This window comes from Hyperolius riggenbachi, chromosome 10, assembly GCF_040937935.1.
Source record: "Hyperolius riggenbachi isolate aHypRig1 chromosome 10, aHypRig1.pri, whole genome shotgun sequence".
NCBI classification, from domain to species: domain Eukaryota; kingdom Metazoa; phylum Chordata; class Amphibia; order Anura; family Hyperoliidae; genus Hyperolius; species Hyperolius riggenbachi.
This window is the reverse complement of record NC_090655.1, coordinates 32278656-32302604: the sequence shown is the minus strand read 5'-3', so window position 1 is coordinate 32302604 and position 23949 is coordinate 32278656. Positions and strand designations below refer to the sequence as shown.

The following is a 23949-nucleotide window of genomic DNA, read 5'->3' as shown; positions in this document are numbered from 1 at the left end:
TAACTACTTACTTTTTAGTTGGAGTGGTCCTTTAAAATCAATAGTAAATACTTGGAAACAGTTTAGAAACAATTACCATTTGCTACGTTTGAAACATATCTGTGTCAAGGGGAACCTGAGATAATCTTTTCCATATCAGAGAGTACTTTGCAAGTGTGCAGTTTCAAAAGTCCCTACCAATGAAGGGTTGAGAAACAATGTTCTAGCACCAGGGGGGGTAACTAGAGAAGAGCAGCCCCTAGGATCGCAGGTTGGCCCCCAACTACTAACCTTTCCTTCCTCCGATACAGGGGACTGTCCGTCAGATCAGTGGTTTTGTGGCTACACCTGTTTTATGACCCTTGTGAGATGGACCCCAAGGCCGTGAGGGTCACCAAGGGGAGGCTAGGGAACGGGGGTGAACATTGGGGGGGGGGGGGGGGGGGGGGCATCAAAGTTTCGCTGAGGGGGGGAGGGGTCATGAATTGTAGTTACACCGCTGTCTAGCACAAAGCTTTATTTATTTTGGTAAACAGGATGGTAGGTTTACGGTCCTCTTCTGCTGGAAAGACATTTACTGTAGATATCTGTATGTGTTCAGATTGTTAGGTAGGTTTCTATTTTGAGGGCATCATGTAAGCTCCAGCAGTCCTCTCTCTCTCTCTCTCTCTCATATAGACACGAGTTCTTAGAAAGCACATGTAACGTACAGATGAACACACAACACTGACAGATGTATATATAAATAGGAGCGGTATTAGCACAAGCACTGAAATGGAAGCGGACAGAGGGATGTTGTCAGAGCTGAGCGCACATATCGTGCTCGCTCCTCCAGAGCAGAATGTGAAATGGAGAGTAGGAGACTCATCAGCCAGAGGGGCCGCCAGTACAGACCCCCCCCCCCTCTCGCCATGCAGCACGATGTGAGCATATATATATATATATATACACACACAGTATACATATATATATATATATATATATATATATATATATATATATATATATAGAGAGAGAGAGAGAGAGAGAGAGAGAGAGAGAGATCAGTTCATTTCAGTGCCGTCACAGCAGTAATGCTATGCTGTGCGCCCTGTGTAACGGTAGTTCGGGGCTCCTGCGGTTGCCAGACTGCGAATTACAGCAGGAGAACAGAGCATTCCCTCTCCATAAGTGAATATCTAACTTATATTTTTTCTGCCTTTAAAGGGAACCTTAAAGCAGATCCGAGATGAAAAACTATCTATAACAAGTAACATGTCTATAGATCTTATCTAAAGTTTAGATTACACAGCAAATCTAGCTGCAAACAGCTTTGAAAGTTTATGATTATTTATTCCTGTGATACAATGACAGCAGCCATGTTCTGTTTGTCACATTGTCACAGGCTGATGGCTGGAGATGCTATCAGCTTGCCTGTGTGTAAATTCAGTCCCCTCTCCTCCTCCCCTCTGCCTTTGAAATCAATGGCTAGTAACCTTCTCCTGCCCAGACTGAGCTCCCATAAGCCCTTGCTACAGTGCCAAGGCACAAAATGAGCTGTGCGTAAGGCTTGTTTAGTTAATAGGGAATTAGAGTACTAAAACAAAACAAAAAAAGTATTTGGCTTGAGAATTAAATGCCGTATAAACTATATGAAAGGAACACAATTATGCAAAGAGCAAAAGTTTATCTTGGATCCACTTTAACTGATATTAAAATAAAAAAGTTTAACTTACCTGGGGCTTCTACCACCCCCTGCAGACGTCCTGTGCCCTCGCCGTCACTCACCGCAAGCGCAGTGGCTGACTGGCCAGCCACCTGAAACAAAACTAGCTTGCTGCAGAGGACCGGAGGATCGGTTTGTCCCGGCGCAGGTACAGTGCGTCTGCAGGGGGCTGGTAGAAGCCCCAGATAAGTTCAACTCTTTTTTTTCCCATCACTTAAGGTTCCATTTAAAGCAAACCTATGAGGTTTGCAAACAAACATTTTAAATTCTTACCTTGGGAGAGAAGCCTCTATATCCTCCAGAGGCTTCCCCCATCCTCCTTCCTCCGGCCATACCAGCACGGAGACCCCCAAAGCTTGCGGTCCCACAAAATGTCTCAGATCCATCACCAGTTTCCCTGCTTTTAATATGCTGCCTTCCAGAGATGATGGACCATGTGCTGCTTATATATCTTACCCTTCAACAAGAGCCATTGTAATGAGATAACCGGTATTATTCATGTCACTGACCAGTGGCTAACAATGTGGGCTGATTAGCCAATCGCTCAAACTGCGAATGATAATTTTGCACCAGGGTGTCAACCAGTCAGCACCTGGACCCTCTACGGTGCAAAGGCAATCAGCGTGACAAAGGCCTGCATGCCAGAACGTTGTGCTTTACTGTGGCTGTGGTGCTAATTGAGCTGCTATTGCTGAAAAAATGCAATCTTTGACTTACACTATTTCAAATCATTTTTTTCTTTTTTTACACACAATACTTATGTAGTGTTTACATTTTTAACAATGGCATTTGTTTAAAGGATACCCGAGGTGACATGTGCATGAGGCATGTGTATGTAAAGTGCCAAGCACACAAATAACTAGGCTGTGTTCCTTTTCTTTCTCTGCCTGAAAGAGTTAAACATCAGGCATGTAAGTGGCACTTCCTGTCTGAGTCAGGACGGGGTCAGACAACAGTGTGACCCTCACTGATAAGAAATTAAAACTATAAAACATTTTCCTAGCAGAAAATGGCTTCTGAGAGCAGGAAAGAGATAACAAGGGTCAATAGTTCATAGATTTGATTTTGGCTCTGGCATACTTCAATTAATGTGTCATTGAGCAAAAACAATAAAACAGTAAAAACTTAAAAAGTAGATTTAAATATAAAATAAAACTGTGGAATATTTTACAAACTGATTTTTAGGAGAAGGAGGATATATACAATTGTTTATTTCATTCGTTTATTTTCACCTCAGGTGTCCTTTAAATTGGCCAATCCCATCAGCAATATATGAGATGGAAAAGAAAGTGAGAATATATGGAGTAGAGAGTGAGGGTTACAAGTATGGGGAAGAGAGAAGGATACCTGGACTTTGGGCTCTTCTTCACGATTCAGATAATTTAATGGTAAATAGCAGTATTGCCATTTCTTTTATAGGGTTCAGAATATTTGTGGACTCATGTCTAGTAGTCGGTTGGTTGAGACAGAGTTTCAAATGTAGTTTGGTAAGCAGACAAGTCTCTGATATCTATCCAACATGCCCCGGTCAGGGTGCACGTCTCCATCCTGTGGTCATTCCTTTTTCGCTGATTAGTGTATGAACTGATAAACCACTTCAGCTAATCATACATTGTCAATTATGGCCCAATATGCAAAAACAATCAGTCCCTCCCTATCCAGTTTGGAATGTAGAATAGTGATCATTTCCTACCCTACACAGATTTCTCCTGAAATCCATTGAGACTGAGCAATTCCAACAGGCAGCAGTCCAACTGCAAGCATTGTATTGCTCAATGCAGTGCCATGCTATGCTGCCATCGACCCTCCGCTGCCCATGCCCTGCTCACTCACTGAAATCTATCATAATGTCAAATCATTCTTTCTATTGATAAACTGCATATAATGGATTCAATACATTGAGGCAATAAATGTCCGACAGATTCAGTGACTGAATTGGCCAGAAACTGAACAGAAAAAAAATCGATCCATGGAAGGCCATCCTTACTCCAGGCAACAGTCTTACTAATTGACACTCATTAAGCAAAAGTGATTATTTAAATTCTGTGTCTGAATGTGTGATTATCTTTATATTGTTTAAGTAATTCTGAAAGGAAAAAACACAATGTTGATGACAAATGGTGTCAAATGGTTATGACGCACACTGGGAACCTCAGTCACCCACTCTGCCGTCTATATAGCGACAGAGCTCCTGTGAGCCGGTCAGGAGCCGCTTTCATTGGCTTCTGACCTTGCCTATCAATGTAAGCCAATGGGAGCTGCTTATTTTTTTTTTTTCCTTTATTTTTTAACTGAACATGTCTTAAAGGAGTTATCAGGATGTTTAATGAAAATAAGTGCTACTTACCCTGGGCTTCCTCCAGCCCCAAGCTCCCAGCATGTCCCTCACCGCAGCTCCACTGTCAGCCGTTCGCCGCCACTGCCTCCTGGTTCCCGGCGATGACGTTAGGCTGACCTGGAGGTCGGCCTGCACTGCGCCTGCGCGAGCGGCGATGTCAATCACCGCCACGTGGATCGGAGCAGACTGCGCAGGGGCAGAAGTTCTGCGTCTGCGCAATACGCTCCGGTCCACGTGGCGCAGTACAGGTCGGCCTGAAGTCATCACCGACATGAAACTATATGGGTATGGGTGTTTAGAGCTGTGCATGTGCTCATTTATGCTGCAAAAATCATCTTTCTATCTTTTATAGTTTTTGAGATATTCACATTTTTAAAAAGGTCAAAAGTTCATTTAGCCCCCCTACAACATTGCAAAGACTGAGTGAGCCTGAGTGAACTTTTGACCTTTATAAAAACGTGAATATCTCAAAAACTATAAAAGATAAAAAGATGATTTTTGCAGCACAAATGAGCACATGCACAGCTCTACCCACCCATACCCATATAGTTTCATGTCTGTGGGTTGTTGTATGGGGGCTGGGTGATGGTATGGTTTTGGATGAAAGCAAATGAAATGAAATCAGCACAAATCATAATTTTTGCAGCACAAATGAGCACAAACATAGCACTTACCAAACATGGTGGAATTTGTATTAGTGTTGATTGTAGGGGGGGCCAGCTTCACAGAGCCCCTGATAACTCCTTTAAGTGAGTTGAAGCCAATGTGCTCTTCTTCAATTGGAAGAATGCCCGTTGCGCTTATAATGTATGTGGATATAGTTATATATATATGTACAGTGGCTTGCAAAAGTATTCGGCCCCCTTGAAGTTTTCCACATTTTGTCACATCACTGCCACAAACATGAATCAATTTTATTGGAATTCCATGTGAAAGACCAATACAACGTGGCGTACACGTGAGAAGTGGAATGAAAATCGTACATGATTCCAAACATTTTTTACAAATCAATAACTGCAAAGTGGGGTGTGAGTAATTATTCAGCCCCCTGAGTCAATACTTTGCAGAACCACCTTTTGCTGCAATTACAGCTGCCAGTCTTTTAGGGTATGTCTCTACCAGCTTTGCACATCTAGAGACCATTCTTCTTTGCAAAAGTGCTCCAGCTCAGTCAGATTAGATGGACAGCGTTTGTGAACAGCAGTTTTCAGATCTTGCCACAAATTCTCGATTGGATTTAGATCTGGACTTTGACTGGGCCATTCTAACACATGAATAGGTTTTGTTTTAAACCAATCCATTGTTGCCCTGGCTTTATGTTTAGGGTCATTGTCCTGCTGGAAGGTGAACCTCCGCCCCAGTCTAAAGTCTTTTGCAGACTCCAAGAGGTTTTCTTCCAAGATTGCCCTGTATTTGGCTCCATCCATCTTCCCATCAACTCTGACCAGCTTCCCTGTCCCTGTTGAAGAGAAGCTGTCCCCCAGAGCATGATGCTGCCACCACCATTTTTGACAGTGGAGATGGTGCATTCTGAGTGATGTGCAGTGTTAGTTTTCCGCCACACGGAGTTTTGCATTTTGGCCAAAAAGTTCAATTTTGGTCTCATCTGACCAGAGCACCTTATTCCACATGTTTGCTGTGTCCCCACATGGCTTGTGGCAAACTGCAAACGGGCCTTTTTATGCTTTTCTGTTAACAATGGCTTTCTTCTGTTAACAATGGCTTTCTTTGTGCAGTGCATGACTAATAGTTGTCCTATGGACAGATTCCACCTGAGCTGTAGATCTCTGCAGCTCGTCCAGAGTCACCATGGGCCTCTTGACTGCATTTCTGATCAGCGCTCTCCTTGTTCGGCCTGTTAGTTTAGGTGGATGGCCTTGTCTGGGTAGGTTTACAGTTGTGCCATACTCCTTCCATTTCTGAATGATCGCTTGAACAGTGCTCCGTGAGATGTTCAAGGCTTTGGAAATCTTTTTGTAGCCTAAGCTAGCTTTAAATTTCTCAATAACTTTATCCCTGACCTGTCTGGTGTGTTCTTTGGACTTCATGGTGTTGTTGCTCCCGATATTCTCTTAGACAACCTCTGAGGCCATCACAGAGCAGCTGTATTTGTACTGACACACAGGTGCACTCTATTTAGTTATTGGCACTCATCAGGCAATGTCTATGGGCAACTGACTGCACTCAGACCAAAGGGGGCTGAATAATTATGCACACACCACTTTGCAGTTATTGATTTGTAAAAAATGTTTGGAATCATGTATGATTTTCGTTCCACTTCTCACATGTACACCACTTTGTATTGGTCTTTCACGTGGCATTCCAATAAAATTGATGCATGTTTGTGGCAGTAATATGACAAAATGTGGAAAACTTCAAGGGTGCCGAATACTTTTGCAAGCCACTGTATATTGGGCCTGCACTTATTTATTATATAGTATTTATATAGCGCCAACATCTTCCTCAGTGCTGTACAGAGTATATTGTCTTGTCACTAACTGTTCCTCAGAAGGGCTCACAATCTAATCCCTACCATAGACGTGTGTATGCATCGTGTAGTGTTTGTATCATAGTCTGGGGCCAAATAACTTTTATGTATATTTTTGTGATATGGGAGGAAACCAGAGTGCATGGAGAAAACACACCCAGACATGGGGATAACATAGAAAATCCATGCAGATAGTGTCCAGGCCGGTATTCGAACCAGGTACCCAGCGCTGCAAGGTGAGGGTGCTATCCACTACGCCACCGTGCTGCATTTACTCTGAGGTTGCTTAGTCGCCCCAGTTACCCAATCTTTGCACTTTTAAATACACTGGACAGCGCAATCTAAGTTATTATATTTGTGTATAGGTACATCTACAGCCAGGAACTTTAAACAACTACCATTTGCACAGTAAAGTCTTCTTTTTACATAAGACAGTGCAGCAGTCCGAAGCTCTCAACCAGGTTAGAGTCCCGCAGACAGGAGTGATGGACGGCGCTAGGTGCATCAGTTACTGAATAAACATCAATGAGATGGATGGTTCTGGGGATGTAATAAAGCTCCTAGAAGCTCGGACTCCGCTCTCGCTAGGTGCTGATGCTCCTGATAAGACATGGCGGATATTAAACCTTTCCGCGGATGTTTCACTGATGCTGATAAAAGATCTTGTCTCTCCGCAGGTGTGGCCTTCCTCCCGGCCAGTGTCTCTTATCTCATCGGAACCAATATCTTCGGGCCCCTGGCTCATAGGATAGGGAGGTAAGCCAGTCTCTTTCATTAGCTGTGTACGGCTGTCTGCTGTAGATCTAATCATGGTAAGAATAAAGCGCATTCGCTGTCCCTTCGTATTTATCGCCTGTGTCACCTCTTTCACTTTATTACGCCGTGTTCAGTCTTCCAGGCTAACAAGGGTTAACAGAGAGAAAGGACACACAATCGATGGCTGCTCAGTGTGAGGCGGCTCGCGTAATCACAGGCGTATTGATCCGAGGCACAAAATAAACAATCAGGCATTTGACAAGTAAAGTGTTTTGCAATTCAGGATGTTATACGGCCAACCCTGATCTATAATCACAAATGGCATCTGGAATTAGCACTGTTTGCGTCTAAGGAAATCTGTTTACTCTCTGCTAAGTGCTGCTAACAGGACAGATTGCGTGACTCGCCGCCAACAGGCAGTCCAATCATCCTCTTCAGCACAGAGGTGAGACTCTCTCCCGCTCTCATCAACAAAGCCGCTACTTCAGATCCTTTGTAATGTCAGATTATCGTACAATCTTCCATGCCTCCACCATAAATGTAACGTCAGATTATCATACAATCTTCCATGCCTCCAGCATAAATGTAACGTCAGATTATCATACAATCTTCCATGCCTCCACCATAAATGTAATGTCAGATTATCGAACAATCTCTCATGCCTCCAGCATAAATGTGACGCCAGATTATCATACAATCTTCCATGCCTCCTCCATAAATGTAACGTCAGATTATCATACAATCTTTCATGCCTCCACCGTGCACGTAATGTCAGATTATCACATAATCTCTCATGCCTCCACCATAAATGTAACGTCAGATTATCGAACAATCTTCCATGCCTCCACCATAAATGTAACGTCAGATTATCATACAATCTTTCATGCCTCCACCGTGCACGTAATGTCAGATTATCACATAATCTCTCATGCCTCCACCATAAATGTAACGTCAGATTATCGAACAATCTTCCATGCCTCCACCATAAATGTAACGTCAGATTATCATACAATCTTCCATGCCTCCACCATAAATGTAACGTCAGATTATCATACAATCTTTCATGCCTCCACCGTGCACGTAATGTCAGATTATCACATAATCTCTCATGCCTCCACCATAAATGTAACGTCAGATTATCGAACAATCTTCCATGCCTCCACCATAAATGTAACGTCAGATTATCATACAATCTTCCATGCCTCCACCATAAATGTAACGTCAGATTATCATACAATCTTTCATGCCTCCACCGTGCACGTAATGTCAGATTATCACATAATCTCTCATGCCTCCACCATAAATGTAACGTCAGATTATCGTACAATCTTTCATGCCTCCATCATAAATGTGACGCCAGATTATCATACAATCTTCCATGCCTCCTCCATAAATGTAACGTCAGATTATCACATAATCTCTCATGCCTCCACCATAAATGTAACATCAGATTATCATACAATCTTTCATGCCTCCACCGTGCACGTAATGTCAGATTATCACATAATCTCTCATGCCTCCACCATAAATGTAACGTCAGATTATCGAACAATCTTCCATGCCTCCACCATAAATGTAACGTCAGATTATCATACAATCTTCCATGCCTCCACCATAAATGTAACGTCAGATTATCATACAATCTTTCATGCCTCCACCGTGCACGTAATGTCAGATTATCACATAATCTCTCATGCCTCCACCATAAATGTAACGTCAGATTATCGTACAATCTTTCATGCCTCCATCATAAATGTGACGCCAGATTATCATACAATCTTCCATGCCTCCTCCATAAATGTAACGTCAGATTATCACATAATCTCTCATGCCTCCACCATAAATGTAACGTCAGATTATCGAACAATCTTCCATGCCTCCACCATAAATGTAACGTCAGATTATCATACAATCTTCCATGCCTCCACCATAAATGTAATGTCAGATTATCATACAATCTTTCATGCCTCCACCGTGCACGTAATGTCAGATTATCACATAATCTCTCATGCCTCCACCATAAATGTAACGTCAGATTATCATACAATCTTTCATGCCTCCACCGTGCACGTAATGTCAGATTATCACATAATCTCTCATGCCTCCACCATAAATGTAACGTCAGATTATCGTACAATCTTTCATGCCTCCATCATAAATGTGACGCCAGATTATCATACAATCTTCCATGCCTCCTCCATAAATGTAACGTCAGATTATCACATAATCTCTCATGCCTCCACCATAAATGTAACGTCAGATTATCGAACAATCTCTCATGCTTTCACCATAAATGCAACATTATTTTATTACATAATCTCTCATGCCTCCACCATAAATGTAATGTCAGATTATCGTGCAATCTTTCATGCCTCCACCATAAATGTAACGTCAGATTATCGAACAATCTCTCATGCCTCCACCATAAATGTAACAACAGATTATCACATAATCTTTCATGCCTCCACCATAATGGAACGTAAGATTATTGTACAATCTTTCATGCCTCCTCCATAAATGTAATGTCAGATTATCACATAATATCTCATGCCTCCACCATAAATGTAATGTCAGATTATCACATAATCTCTCACGCCTCCACCATAAATGTAACGTCAGATTATCACATAATATCTCATGCCTCCACCATAAATGTAACGTTAGATTATCACATAATCTCTCACGCCTCCACCATAAATGTAACGTCAGATTATCACATAATATCTCATGCCTCCACCATAAATGTAACGTTAGATTATCACATAATATCTCACGCCTCCACCATAAATGTAACGTCAGATTATCACATAATATCTCATGCCTCCACCATAAATGTAACGTTAGATTATCACATAATCTCTCACGCCTCCACCATAAATGTAACGTCAGATTATCACATAATATCTCATGCCTCCACCATAAATGTAACGTCAGATTATCACATAATCTTTCATGCCTCCACCATAAATGGAACGTAAGATTATTGTACAATCTTTCATGCCTCCTCTATAAATGTAACGTCAGATTATCACAATCTCTCATGCCTCCACCACATATGTAACGTCAGATTATCATACAATCTTTCATGCCTCCACCATAAATGTAACCTCAGATTATCGTGCACTCTTCCATGCCTCCACCATAAATGTAACGTTAGATTATCACATAATATCTCATGCCTCCACCATAAATGTAACGTCAGATTATCACATAATATTTCATGCCTCCACCATAAATGGAACGGCAGATTATCACATAATATCTCATGCCTCCACCATAAATGTAACGTCAGATTATCACATAATATCTCATGCCTCCACCATAAATGTAACGTCAGATTATCACATAATATTTTATGCCTCCACCATAAATGGAACGTCAGATTATTGTACAGTCTTTTATGCCTCCTCCATAAATGTAATGTCAGATTATCACATAATCTCTCATGCCTCCACCATAAATGTAACGTCAGATTATCACATAATATCTCATGCCTCCACCATAAATGGAACGTCAGATTATCACATAATATTTTATGCCTCCACCATAAATGGAACGTCAGATTATCACATAATATTTCATGCCGCCACCATAAATGGAAAGTCAGATTATCACATAATCTTTCATGCCTCCACCATAAATAGAACGTAAGATTATTGTACAGTCTTTTATGCCTCCTCCATAAATGTAATGTCAGATTATCACATAATCTCTCATGCCTCCACCATAAATGTAATGTCAGATTATCACATAATATCTCATGCCTCCACCATAAATGGAACGTCAGATTATCACATAATATCTTATGCCTCCACCATAAATGGAACGTCAGATTATCACATAATATTTCATGCCTCCCCCATAAATGGAACGTCAGATTATCACATAATATTTCATGCCGCCACCATAAATGGAAAGTCAGATTATCACATAATATCTCATGCCTCCACCATAAATGGAACGTCAGATTATCACATAATCTTTCATGCCTCCACCATAAATAGAACGTAAGATTATTGTACAGTCTTTTATGCCTCCTCCATAAATGTAATGTCAGATTATCACATAATCTCTCATGCCTCCACCATAAATGTAATGTCAGATTATCACATAATATCTCATGCCTGCACCATAAATGGAACGTCAGATTATCACATAATATCTTATGCCTCCACCATAAATGGAACGTCAGATTATCACATAATATTTCATGCCTCCACCATAAATGGAACGTCAGATTATCACATAATATCTTATGCCTCCACCATACATGGAAAGTCAGATTATCACATAATATTTCATGCCTCCACCATAAATGGAACGTCAGATTATCACATAATCTTTCATGCCTCCACCATAAATGGAACGTAAGATTATTGTACAATCTTTCATGCCTCCACCATAAATGTAACGTCAGATTATCACATAATATCTCATGCCTCCACCATAAATGGAACGTAAGATTATTGTACAATCTTTCATGCCTCCATGATAAAGTAATGTTTACATATTATCTGTCTGCTGAATTTCTGTGCTGACACAGCTGAAAGATCAATTTACACTTGTGGTTACTTTAAGATGTGGGGAATTAGACTCTTCTCTCTAAATACATACATGGTGCATTTCTCTCTGTTTTCCTTGTGTCACGTATTTATGTAGAAAGGACCGTAGAAAACAAGCAAAACTACACAGTCATGTGGTACAAAAAATCTCAAAAATCTTTATTCAATATCAAAACGTAGTTCCATAAAAAAACAGCTCTGTAAGAGGCTCCTTGTTTCAATAGAAAGTATCAATAAAGACAGGGAATTATCAGTCACAAAAGACCGTACAGGCTTTGATACATTCAAGCACATTGATGCTCCTGCCATGTTATGTCCACAGGGTTCATAGGTTGTGCTTTATACAGTGGCCTGACGAAGGGATTATTTACACCCGAAACGAGCGTGTCGTTGCCTAAACTGAATGTATCAAAGCCTTTTCTGTCTTTTGTGACTGATAATTCCCTGTCTTTATGGATACTTTCTATTGAAACAAGGAGCCTCTTACAGAGCTGTTTTTGTGGAACTACTTTTTGACATTGAATAAAGATTTTTGAGATTTTTTGTACCACATGACCGTGTAGTTTTGCTTGTTTTCTATGGTCCTTTCTACATAAATAAGGAGTCTATTGTGGGTAAAGCGGATTACCCCAAAATGGACATTTAAGGTTTTTGTCTCTTTTTATCCTGCAAAAAAGTGCAAACCCAAATATATTGATGCTATTCATTGTGTCCTGTGCAAGAGTTCAGGTCGCCTTTAAATCTCATTTCTTCCCATGTCAGGCCGGGGGCGCCTGTGCGTGTTTTATGACAGTAACATTTGTACCATCTCTCTCCAGGTGGCTCTGTGCCTTCATCGGGATGGTGCTGGTGGGAATAAGCATCATTTGTGTAAGTGCCAGATATAAAAAAAAAAAGAGAAATGTGTTAACAAAAATACAAATCCACTAAGTTGTTCTCTGTATGATGTAAGGATAAATGGTAATCGGCCAATGAATTAGGGACTCTTAATACCAAGTCTGCAGCAGACCAACAGACATACAGAACGGGTCTATGCTTTCCTATGTTCACAAAGTCTGTTTGCACTCTGTCCATTGCGTGAACCCATACAAAACTGACAGGACTGGAAATGTACAGGTTTATGTGTGAAGCAAGCCATTAAAAAACTCATACAAAACTAATGCCAACTGTCAAAAACTAACAAGACAGGACACCTTTTTATGTGTGAACCCACGGGGCCACACACCATACATTTTTTTAAATACCTTTTCAATTCAAGAATTGCAATCAATTTTTTCTGATTTCATAATTTCGAAAATCTGACCTCTGTACCACACACATGTTCAATTTTCCCCAATTATGAAACAAATGTTTGAAAACAAAAAATTACTTGGGTCTGTACAGCAAGTAATTGACAATCTACCACACACACCATTCAATTTTGATAAAAATTGATCAGAAAAATTGAACAGTCCCGATCTTTTATCAAATAAAAACAGGGAAAAAAAAGCTGTACATTTTTCGGGACAACCAATGCTAATTATCAAGTTGTTGTAAAATTAGATCTTTTAATTGTATGGTGTGTGGCCACCTTTAGTGTATGTATTAACTTTCATACAGATTTTTTTTTTTTTTTTGTTAATGCCAAGTGGGATTTTCCTACAAGTTAATAAATTAGATGCTGTGAAAGATCAATGAACTGGATCTATTAGAAAAAATCCAGTGCAAACTAAAACTTTTACACTTAAGGTAAAACTTTTCCACTAGGTTGGAATCTCCTGGCCAACGACTGTTGCTTTCCCTATAGAGCAGAAGTCTCGGTGCACAGATACCAAGCAGTACAAGTTTATGTGTATGATGCTTAAATTCATAAATTTTAACCTTTTACACACCCTGTACGAGTTCTCTCTTGGTTATAGCTCAGTGCTACCCCACCGCTGGCGAGTAGACTCGGAAAGCCTGTGTGGTCACATGATTGGAAATCAGTTGACTTAAGCTACGTCTACACGTAGCGATCCGGCGGCGATTTGGCTTATCAGATCCGACAGGACGGATCTCCCCACCACCGATTCCCTGCTCGTTCCCCATGAGGGGACAATAGCAGGGAATCGAGCGGAAGATAAGCGGCGCCGGCGGGGACGAGGGCGGATCGAATCCGACGCACGGGCGGGGTCGCGGCGGGGATGCGGAAGAGGCGATCCGGCAGCTAATCGAGCCGCCGGATTGCTCCGTGTACATGGAGCTTTAGGCTTGTGCAGTCATTAATAGGCATCTCTCCTGCCCTCTAGTGGTTACTGCACTGCCCATTTCTGAATTCTGTTTTATTGCTGGAATTCCTAAACAGTGGCTTGAGCATTATAACTGCTATTATACCACACTTCAGTGTGTGATATCCTGGCAGATTTTCATTTTTATTGTACCATGTGTGGGTATCATAAGAGCCACTTAGCAGCAAGAAAAAAGGAGAAGTAAAAAATAAATAAAAAAAAAAAAAAAACAGCCTGAAGCAAATACCAACCTGAAGCAAAAATAAAGCTATGAAATAATTAATTGTATGTGTAGCACAGCTAAGAAATAGAACATTAGCAGCAAAGAAAAGTCCCAAATTGTTTTCCAGTACATGAATAGTATTATCTGTTCGACGTATCTATCTGATGGGAAATTGCATGGTGTGTACCAGGCTTAAAACAGCCAGGAAACAGTGAGAGGCAGCTTGAGATAAGGTTTTACTGCAGGAAAGTTCAAAGTGTCGTTATTTCTGCTTTGTTTTATAGCTTAAAAGACACAGTGTGGTTATAAAATTGCGACAGTATGATACGTTATAAAAAAAAAACCCTATATAACTAAAAATAGAAATGATACTTTTCTTTGCTACTAATGTTCTATTCCTTATTCGTACTACACCTACAATCAATTATATCACAAGTTGTTTTTTTTTTTACTTCAGGTTTGCTTTAAATTGGCAGTTAAAAGGTTAAAACAAAAGCTTGAATGAAAGGGTTATAGACACGCCTGTTTTTCCCCACAGTACACAGTTCAGTACTTCTCTATAACTCTGAATTCTGTCTTCACACACAGGTGCCATTTGCCAAAAACATCTATGGATTAATAGCACCTAATTTCGGCGTGGGATTTGCCATTGGTAAGTGCTATGAGCCACAGAATGATTGTTATATATGCCACTGATCAGAATCCACAGGATGTTCCTTCCTTATATTTACCATTTGTAACTTCCATCCATACTGCAAACACTACATGACACTTTCCTACTTTTTTCTGTTTTTGACTAAGAGCTAGAAAATGAAAAGTGTGTTCATTTAAAATCAGTACCAAAGGCAATTCTATCAGTTTGAAGAAATAATGCATAACTTGTTAGGTTGGACTAGAAACATACCATGTTCTGCCTAGTTTTTTATAGGGTGGGGGAAGGGTAGAGTTTTCCTGAATTCCTGTCCTAGGTACAGGGTCCCTCACAGTAAGGGTTAATGACTACTATAAGCACTTTTGAAGAGCTTGCTGACCGCTGCACCATTGGAACCCTGTGGGGAGAGTTCCACAACACGGTTGGGAGGGTGACCACTAGTAGATATCAGGGAACTGTATAGGGGAGGGAAGGGGACCACTAGACACCCTGGCCCAGATGCAATTCACTTTTTCTCCTAAGTTTTCTCCTAGGTGATATTTTCAAATTTGTCAATAAAATGCATTCTAAAGCAACGTCCTGCAAGAAAATGCTCAAAATAATTTTGATAGTACTTTTTCACCAACTTTTTGAATTGAAAAAGGCTGAAAAGTTACTTTAAAAAGAAGATGAAAAATTATCTCAGAGGAGAAAACTTGTGAGAAAAAGGGAATTGCATATGGGCCCTGGAATCTGTATGGGGAGGGAGGGGGACCACTAGACACCAGGCAACTATATAGGGCAGTGAGGAAGGGGCCCACTAGACACCTGGGAAGCCCAATGGGGGAGGGGGAAAGCACAAGACACCTGGGAAGCCCGATGGGGGAAAGCACTAGACACCAGGGAACTGTATAGGAAGGGAAGGGGACATTTAGAGACCAGGTAACTGTATAGGGGAGGGAGGACCACTAGACACCAGGGAACTGTATAGGGGAGGGAGGATCACTAGACACCAGGGAACTGTATATGGGAGGGAGGACCACTGGACCGAACACTGTTAATCCAGTGCAGAAGGCTTGGGCGCAGGCGGCGCCACCTTAGGCCGTAATAGGAAGTATGGCTATAGCGGCGCACAGGGAGTACTCTGGCGCTGTCAGATGACAGAGCTGAAGTTACTTTGAAAACACAATAATTCCCCACCATCCATGGCGGCCTGGAGGGGGAATAGTTTTTAATACAGCCAGGAACTTGTGCAACAGCAGGATCAGCCATATACCGGCTGTATCCTGCGCCCAAGTCTCCTGCGCCGATACCTCTCGTATGCCACTAGACACCAGGGAACTGTATGAGGGAGGGGGGCCACTAGACACCAGGGAACTGTATGAGGGAGGGGGTGTCACTAAATTCCAGGAAACTTTAGAGGAAGGAGGCAACAAGACATTGAGGTTGGCCCGCGTCTTGGTCCCAATTTCCTCCCACGTTGCATTTAAGATTGACTCCCCTGCGTCTAGCCGAAGTGGAAAAAAATATAATCTTGCTAGAGTTCCATTTCAAGAAAGGCATTCCTCTTTAACCATCCAGAAATTACATAGAATCAACCCTGATCACAAAGTCTACGGTTTCTGGTTATAAAGTGATTAATACAGAGTTCGCATGGCTGAGTAGAATAACTCGCTTGGCAGTGTTCAATGTGCTTGGGAGAAACTGATGTTTGCTACAGCTGGGTTTGTTTCTCTTTCCTCTAGGGATGGTGGACTCATCGATGATGCCAATCATGGGCTATCTTGTGGATCTACGACACGTCTCAGTGTACGGCAGCGTTTACGCCATAGCAGATGTGGCCTTTTGTATGGGCTTTGCGTTAGGTAAGACTTCTATAATAAGAGACGTCTCTGGCACTCGCCATCGGTGACTAAACCTCGGCAATTGTGTCTTATCCTCATCAGATATTTACACAGCAAACAGCCAGCAAGCTGTGATTGTGCACAGGTGTTGATGTTCCCACAGGAAGATGACAACTGGATGTATACGAGGCTGCCCAGGGTCTACATCAGGAATATTAATAGTTATCCTGTATGCTGAGCTTTCTTCATCTATCTTTACAGGACCTTCTGCTGGAGGAGCTATAGCCAAATCCATTGGATTCCCATGGCTGATGACCATTATTGGAATTGTAGATATAGTCTTTTCTCCGCTATGTTTGTTCCTCAGAAGTCCTCCAGCCAGAGAAGAGAAAATGGTAAGTCAAACATCTTTTACGACAAGGTACATCAAACTATGGAAATGGAACCTAAAAATGAAATCTACAGGGGCTGCCATCTTCATCCCCTTATTGCTGTATAACTTGAATGCAAGTCGACCTCGTGTATAAGTAGACTTCAATATTCAACCCTCTTGAGCTGGAATTTTTTTATTGACTCAAGTATAAGTATACCCAGCAAACTTATGGGCTGCACTTGGGAGAGGTATTGCAGCCATTAACCTCTCCTGTCCATTAAGTGCAGCCAATACCTTCTCCAGGCTCCTAAGTGCTGCAATTATTCACTCCCCTTCCTGAAGACCAGTATTTTCCCCCGCCCCTTTCCTTGTTAATCGTTGTGGCCAGGACTTTTAGACCTGTGTTTTCTTGGCATTTCCTTTTCTCAAAGTAACACTTGCCACAGGGTAAATTGCTGCAAATGGGATTGTCACTATTAGTACACACATTACTTGATGTGCTCAGTATTGCCTGTGACTCGTGTAGAAGTCGACCCCTATACTTTTATTCAGCGAATCAGACCTAAATTTCTAGACTTATACTCGAGTATATACAGTATTAAAAAAAGAAAAATACCAGTTGCCTGGATGGCACCCCCAGTGCTGTCACCCCAGTCTAAAATGTGACACACATGCCCATGTTTAAGCCGGCAACCATATGGGGTCTGTGCATGTAGAAAGAGCGAAGAGAAGGTGGGGCAATTTTACACTAAGGGGGCAGCAAGGCGGCGTCACTACGCTGATTCCCAAAAGATTTCATGCTGAAATTGATCGGGAATCTGCCTGCGGTTTATGTCGCCCAACAGATCACTCTCTGTTCAGAGATCTTTCTCTTGGTTGATCTGCCCATACATCGTTTGATGTATGGGCACCATTACAGTATTAGAAGCAGAGCATCAGTCAGGCCCAACTGGCATTGTTTATCAGAGTATGAGGATGGCAGCCTTCACATTCCTGTCAATTCAGGTTTCTTTTAATGTACACCTAAACCGGGTGGGAAAAAAAAAGGTCAATTTTGCTTACGGTCTCTGCATGCATCGTTACAAGTATTTTACGAACAGCACGTGCAGAGAGCTACCAGGTATGGAAGCACAACTGAGCCGGGACAGCACATGCGTCGTAGTACACAACTAAGACGGACTTAAATTGAGGTGACAGCAGAACAACTGAGGGGATGCAGAGGACAACGAGGGACCTTAAAGAGAATCTGTAACGTCAAAACGTCCCCTGGGGGAACTCACCTCGGGTGGGGGAAGCCTCAGGATCCTAATGAAGCTTCCACGCCGTCCTCCTTCCCTCAGGGGTCTCGCTGCAGCCCTCTGTACAAGATGACGTCAATATTTACCTTCCCAGCTCCTGCACAGGCGCTCTGGCGGCTCCGAAGTAGGCAGAAATACCCGATCGCCATCGGGTCTGCTCTACTGCGCAGGCGCAAGTCTCCGGCGCCTGCGCAGTAGAGCAGACCCGACTGAGATGGGCTTCGGAGCCGAAAGCAGCCACAGCGCCCCCGCTGGAGCCTGCTAAGGTAAATATTGAATTGACAGTCAGGTCTGTCGCCGGCTGTTCGGAGGGCTGCAGCGAGACCCCCGTGGGACAGAGGATGGCGTGGGAAGCCTCATTAGGATCCCGAGGCTCCCCTCACCCGAGGTGAGTACCCCCCAGGGGATCTTTTTGATGTTACAGTGTCTCTTTAAAGAGGAGCTGTTAGCCATACTATCTCAGAAAAAAACCCCACACCTACAGTATAAGTAGATAAATACTTGCTCTACTTACATTACATATGTATTGCACTGTCCACATTTTGATTTTAGTGATTTTTTTCGAATTGTGTGTCCCTCCGAGTTGCTACGGGAATGGTCTGTAACGCCGCCATGAATTTCAGCGGCAGCAGAGTGAGCAGTTGTCCGCGACATAATGATAGTATGGATAGATAGATAGATAGCTGCACTGATGGTCATGCCTAGGAGAACTCATGGAGAAGCAGGTGATTTGTTTGATCAACTGATAGATTTTACGGGGATAACATCCTGTGTTAGCACATGATCATGACTAGCAAATCTCATGCTTCTCCATAAGTTCTCCTAGACATGACCGTCACTAGTGGCGTTGTACAGGTCAATACACCTGCTGCATCATTCTAACAGTGGAGCTGCACACTCAGCACCACAACAAACTGCAGGATGTATTAAGTGCCGTCTGGAACATCCTTCGGTGCTCTGTAAAAATATCACCATATCCTGCAAGGGGCCTGTACTTTGATGACCCCCAGTTCTATTTTGATGCTGAAACCCTTAAAGCAGGAGGATCAGCCATACTATGCCAGGGGGAAAAAACACATATAGTAGATAAATACTTGATTTACTTACACAACACTTGTATTGTATGGTCCACGTTTTCATTTCAGTGAATTTTATATAGTAAATGAAGAGAATTCTCTTCCTGGTGGGAACCATGTTTTTTGCCCACAGTTTGAGGCTAAATACTGATGTAATTTCTTCCCTTAACATTTTTTTCTTTTCTCCTCCAATCACTGAGTCACCTCAGCCTTGCTTGTAAACACAAGTGAGCAGAGGATCATGTTTCAGCTAGCCAGGGAAATAAAAGGGAAGAGCAGGAATATATTATAGATAAAAAGAACCCCCCAGCATGCAACTGAATGGCAATGGTTATTAAAGGGCCAGTGCTCCTAAGGTATGTGATAACTCCAAACCATAACAGCAGAAAAAGTTTTGAATGCAGGATTAGCATCTTTATCACTTAAAGAGAACCCGAGGTGGCATTTCATTACGTTAGTGGGGCACAGAGGCTGGTTGTGCACACTAACACCAGCCTCTGTTGCCCCATCGTGTGCCTCAAAGACCCCCCTGCTCGCCGCTATAGCTCCCGTAGTGCTTGCGACACGCAGCGCGTCGCCAGCACAATGTTTACCCTAGCGCTGTCTATCAGCGCCGCACCCCCGCATCGCCGCTACCCACCCGCGTCCCTTCCCTCCTATCAGCTGGAGGGAAGGGATGCGGGCGGGTAGCGGCAATGCGGAGGAGGCGGGGGAGCAGCTCTGACAGACAGCGCTTAGGTAAATATTGTGCTGGCGACGCGCTGCGTGTCGCCAGCACTACGGGAGCTATAGAGGCGAGCAGGGGGGTCTTTAAGGCACACGATGGGGCAACAAAGGCTGGTGTTAGTGTGCCCAACCAGCCTCTGTGCCCCACTAACGTAATGAAATGCCACCTCGGGTTCTCTTTAATACACTCAGACCAGTTGCTGTTGAAATTTTTATGGTGACAATACCGCTTTGGATTAAATGTGGTAAACTATCCATAACTATGGTATATCAATCTAATTTCATTTGCACTGCTGTAGCTCCCACTTTCTACTGCTCCAGGTTCCCCCCAACTTGTATAACAGTTTTCAATAGCCGTCAGTAGCAGTGCCTTGCAAAAGAGGTGGCTTGCACAGCACCATGCACTCTGCTGGTGGGTACAGGAGATCCCTTGACCTGACCTTGCCAAGTGGGGAAATTATCCAAGAAGCTGACACTTCCATCAAACCAATGTATTATTTAGATCAATCATTAAACACACATGGTCTGTTTATATAGGCAAAGGGTTTAATGGCATTACTACAGAATGACAGCACTAATCCCCTGTTTAAGGGCCGACATGCTGAAGGTCTGCTTGACTCTATACACTGGTTATACATTGATGTGTCTCTCTCAAGCAGCTGCTGCACAGTAGGGGGACTGGTAATAAGGGAGGGATGAAGGGCTCAATTGCAGTTTCCCAGCTCTTAAAGCTCACTACAGACCCTGAGCTGGCAACACTGGAACACGTTAAATTGGGCATGAGGCACGCCTCAGATAATAGGTATTGCCTTAGGCCACAATGTAATTTGCCATCTATTTTGGGCGCTGGAGTTGGCTATTATATAGCTGATCTCTGGCTAGCAGCAGGGACTGCACCAGTAGCTACGGGCTGGAGTTGAGCTATTGTATAGCCAAACTCCAACTAGCAGGTTACAGCGTTGACTTCAGGTACAGGCAGTGGAATTCGGGTAGCGGTGGGGACTTCAGGTGTTAGTATTAGGCATGGGTAGGGAGTAGGCTTGTGTTAGGCACAAAAAGGGAGAAGGTTAGTGCTGGGCATGGGTAGAGAGCAGGCTAGTGTTAGGCATGGGTAGGGGGGTAGGCTAGTGCTAGGCATTGGTAGGGAGTAGGTTAGTGTTAGGCATGGGTAGGGGGTAGGCTAGTGTTAGGCATGGGTAGGGAGTAGTAGGTTAGTGTTAGGCATGGGTAGGTAGCTGGTTAATGCTGGGTCAGGGGTAGGGAGCAGGTTAGTGCTGGGCATGGGTAGGGAGCAGGTTAGTGTTAGGCATGGGTAGGGAGCAGGTTAGCATTAGGCATAGAATAGGTTAGTGTTAGGTATGGTAGGGAGTAGGTTAGTGCTGGGTCACAGGTAGGAAGCAGGTTAGTGCTAGGCACAGGTATAGAGTAGGTTAGTGTTTGGGGAAGGTAGGGAGTAGGTTAGTGCTGGGCATGGGTAGAGAGCAGGCTAGTGTTAGGCATGGGTAGGGGGGTAGGCTAGTGCTAGGCATTGGTAGGGAGTAGGTTAGTGTTAGGCATGGGTAGGGAGCAGGCTAGTGTTAGGCATGGGTAGGGGGTAGGCTAGTGTTAGGCATGGGTAGGGAGTAGTAGGTTAGTGTTAGGCATGGGTAGGTAGCTGGTTAATGCTGGGTCAGGGGTAGGGAGCAGGTTAGTGCTGGGCATGGGTAGGGAGCAGGTTAGTGTTAGGCATGGGTAGGGAGCAGGTTAGCATTAGGCATAGAATAGGTTAGTGTTAGGTATGGTAGGGAGTAGGTTAGTGCTGGGTCACAGGTAGGAAGCAGGTTAGTGCTAGGCACAGGTATAGAGTAGGTTAGTGTTTGGGGAAGGTAGGGAGTAGGTTAGTGCTGGCTCACTGGTATGGAGTAGGTTAGCGTTCGGCATAGGTAGAGGGTAGATAAGTGTCAGGCATAGATAGAGGAAAAGCTGCCTGTAACTATTTTGCTGCTGGATTACAAACTCTGCCACATGTACATTATCTATCCTACCTAATAAAGTACAAGTGTCCCTGTGTCTGTGCTTTTGCGCTACTGCGCATGTCAAGCACTGACAGCTGTTGGGACAGGACGCAGGGACAGGGCAAGAAAGCGGGCTGCCCAGGCGGGCGTGTGTGCGTTGCAAGACTGCACGGCGGGGGCGCGTGACGTGCGTGCGCGCTGTGATGCTGCGGCGAGGACTGACTTAGGGCCCGTTTTTAAACAGGCTTAGGTCGCCTACTACTTTATATACTGCAGTACTGTACTTATGCTGAAGTATTTTAGTGTTTGCCCAGATGCTCCCATGGGGCACTCTCCTCCCTCAGTACATGAAATTTGTATGTCTCTGCAGGCAATCCTGATGGAGCCGAAGTGCCCGGTAAAGAAGCGGATGTACATGCAGAACAGCACGCAGTCCTATAATGCCGCTGATGAGGAGACGGAGAGTAGTGAATGAGTCTGGACTCTGCATTCATGCGCTAGTTATTTTTACATTTCAATGTCGTATCTTTGGTCTATCCGTGACATAGTAACAAGCCAAAGGTCTCGTGTTGTGTCCCAGCGGAGCAGCGTCTCATCGCATGAAGGGCTGCGCACACACCGGGGGGTAAGACTAAGAAGTGCTGAGGGGTATTTATTACATCACAGGGGGCTGCAGAGGGAATGCTTCTTGCAATCAAAGTGACAGCAAAGCTATCGAGTCAAGGCAGCCTGTAATAATAAGCAGACTGCAGGTTATATTCAGAGGGTGGGCGGTTATCGTTCTATGAATTTGTTCTAGTCTGTGTACATTTGGATCCATTCCCCTATGATGCGTACAGAGAAAGGACGTCTAGGCCCCTTATGGTATAGCCCATCAAGGATTTGGCTTTTCAAAACAGACCAGTAGCTGGGGTCCAATTATATGGAACTTCAAGGAAACCTGAAATGAGAAGAATATGGATGGTGCCTTTGCTAACATTTTAGAAATGCTGCCTAGATTGTTGATTTTAAAGTTTTTCCAAGACAAATTTTGGGATGAGAAACACATACTTAAGGAAGAGGAAACCCTCTACATCCTGTAGAGGCTTCCTATGCCCTTCTCTAGTCTCCCGTTGCCGAGCACGGACCCCATCCCAAAGAAATCAGACAATGGCTTGTCAGGTTGGAGATCGGAGCTGTGCACCTAGTCAAGTACAAGTGTGGCAGTACTGAGCATGTGCGAGTATGGCCACGCTTGTGCATGAGCAGCCCCGTGCGACTGTTCTGGCACAACCAAACTACAGCATGAATGGAGCATGGCCCGCATCTTCTGGAAAGTCCTGGCAAGCAGGACACGGGAAGCCTCCTCTGCTTCGGTTTCTTAACCTGAACCTTGGCTTGGGTTCTCTTTAACCACTTGAGGACTGCAGGGCTAAACCCCCCTAGTGACCAGGCCATTTTTAGCAAAATTGGCCACTGCAGCTTTAAGGCAAAGCTGCAGGGCCGCACAACACAGCACACAAGTGATCCCCCCCCCTTTTCTCCCCACCAACAGAGCTCTCTGTTGGTGGGGTCTGATCGCTCCCCCCATGTTTATTTTTTTTTAAATAAATATTATTGTTTGTCTTTTTAGTTTAAAAACCCCTGTTTCTTTAAGACCCTTCACTCCCTCCCCACAGCCAGCCAATTATAGCGATCGGCTGTCATAGGCTTCTGCCTATGAGAGCCGAT

The 23949-nt window shown here is 43.4% G+C and overlaps 1 protein-coding gene across 3 annotated transcripts in view; it reads left to right on the top strand.

Moving 5' to 3' along the window:
* SLC18A2 (solute carrier family 18 member A2) overlaps nucleotides 1-23949 on the top strand; it is a 105174-nt gene extending 81225 nt beyond the window's left edge. For all 3 annotated transcript variants that reach the window (XM_068255271.1, XM_068255270.1, XM_068255272.1), the window contains exons 11-16: nucleotides 7188-7266; nucleotides 12647-12698; nucleotides 14886-14949; nucleotides 16674-16793; nucleotides 17034-17167; nucleotides 22610-23949. In XM_068255271.1, coding sequence (XP_068111372.1) covers nucleotides 7188-7266; nucleotides 12647-12698; nucleotides 14886-14949; nucleotides 16674-16793; nucleotides 17034-17167; nucleotides 22610-22714 — 554 coding nt within the window. In that variant the 3' untranslated portion in view covers nucleotides 22715-23949. The remainder of the gene's footprint in view (nucleotides 1-7187; nucleotides 7267-12646; nucleotides 12699-14885; nucleotides 14950-16673; nucleotides 16794-17033; nucleotides 17168-22609) is intronic.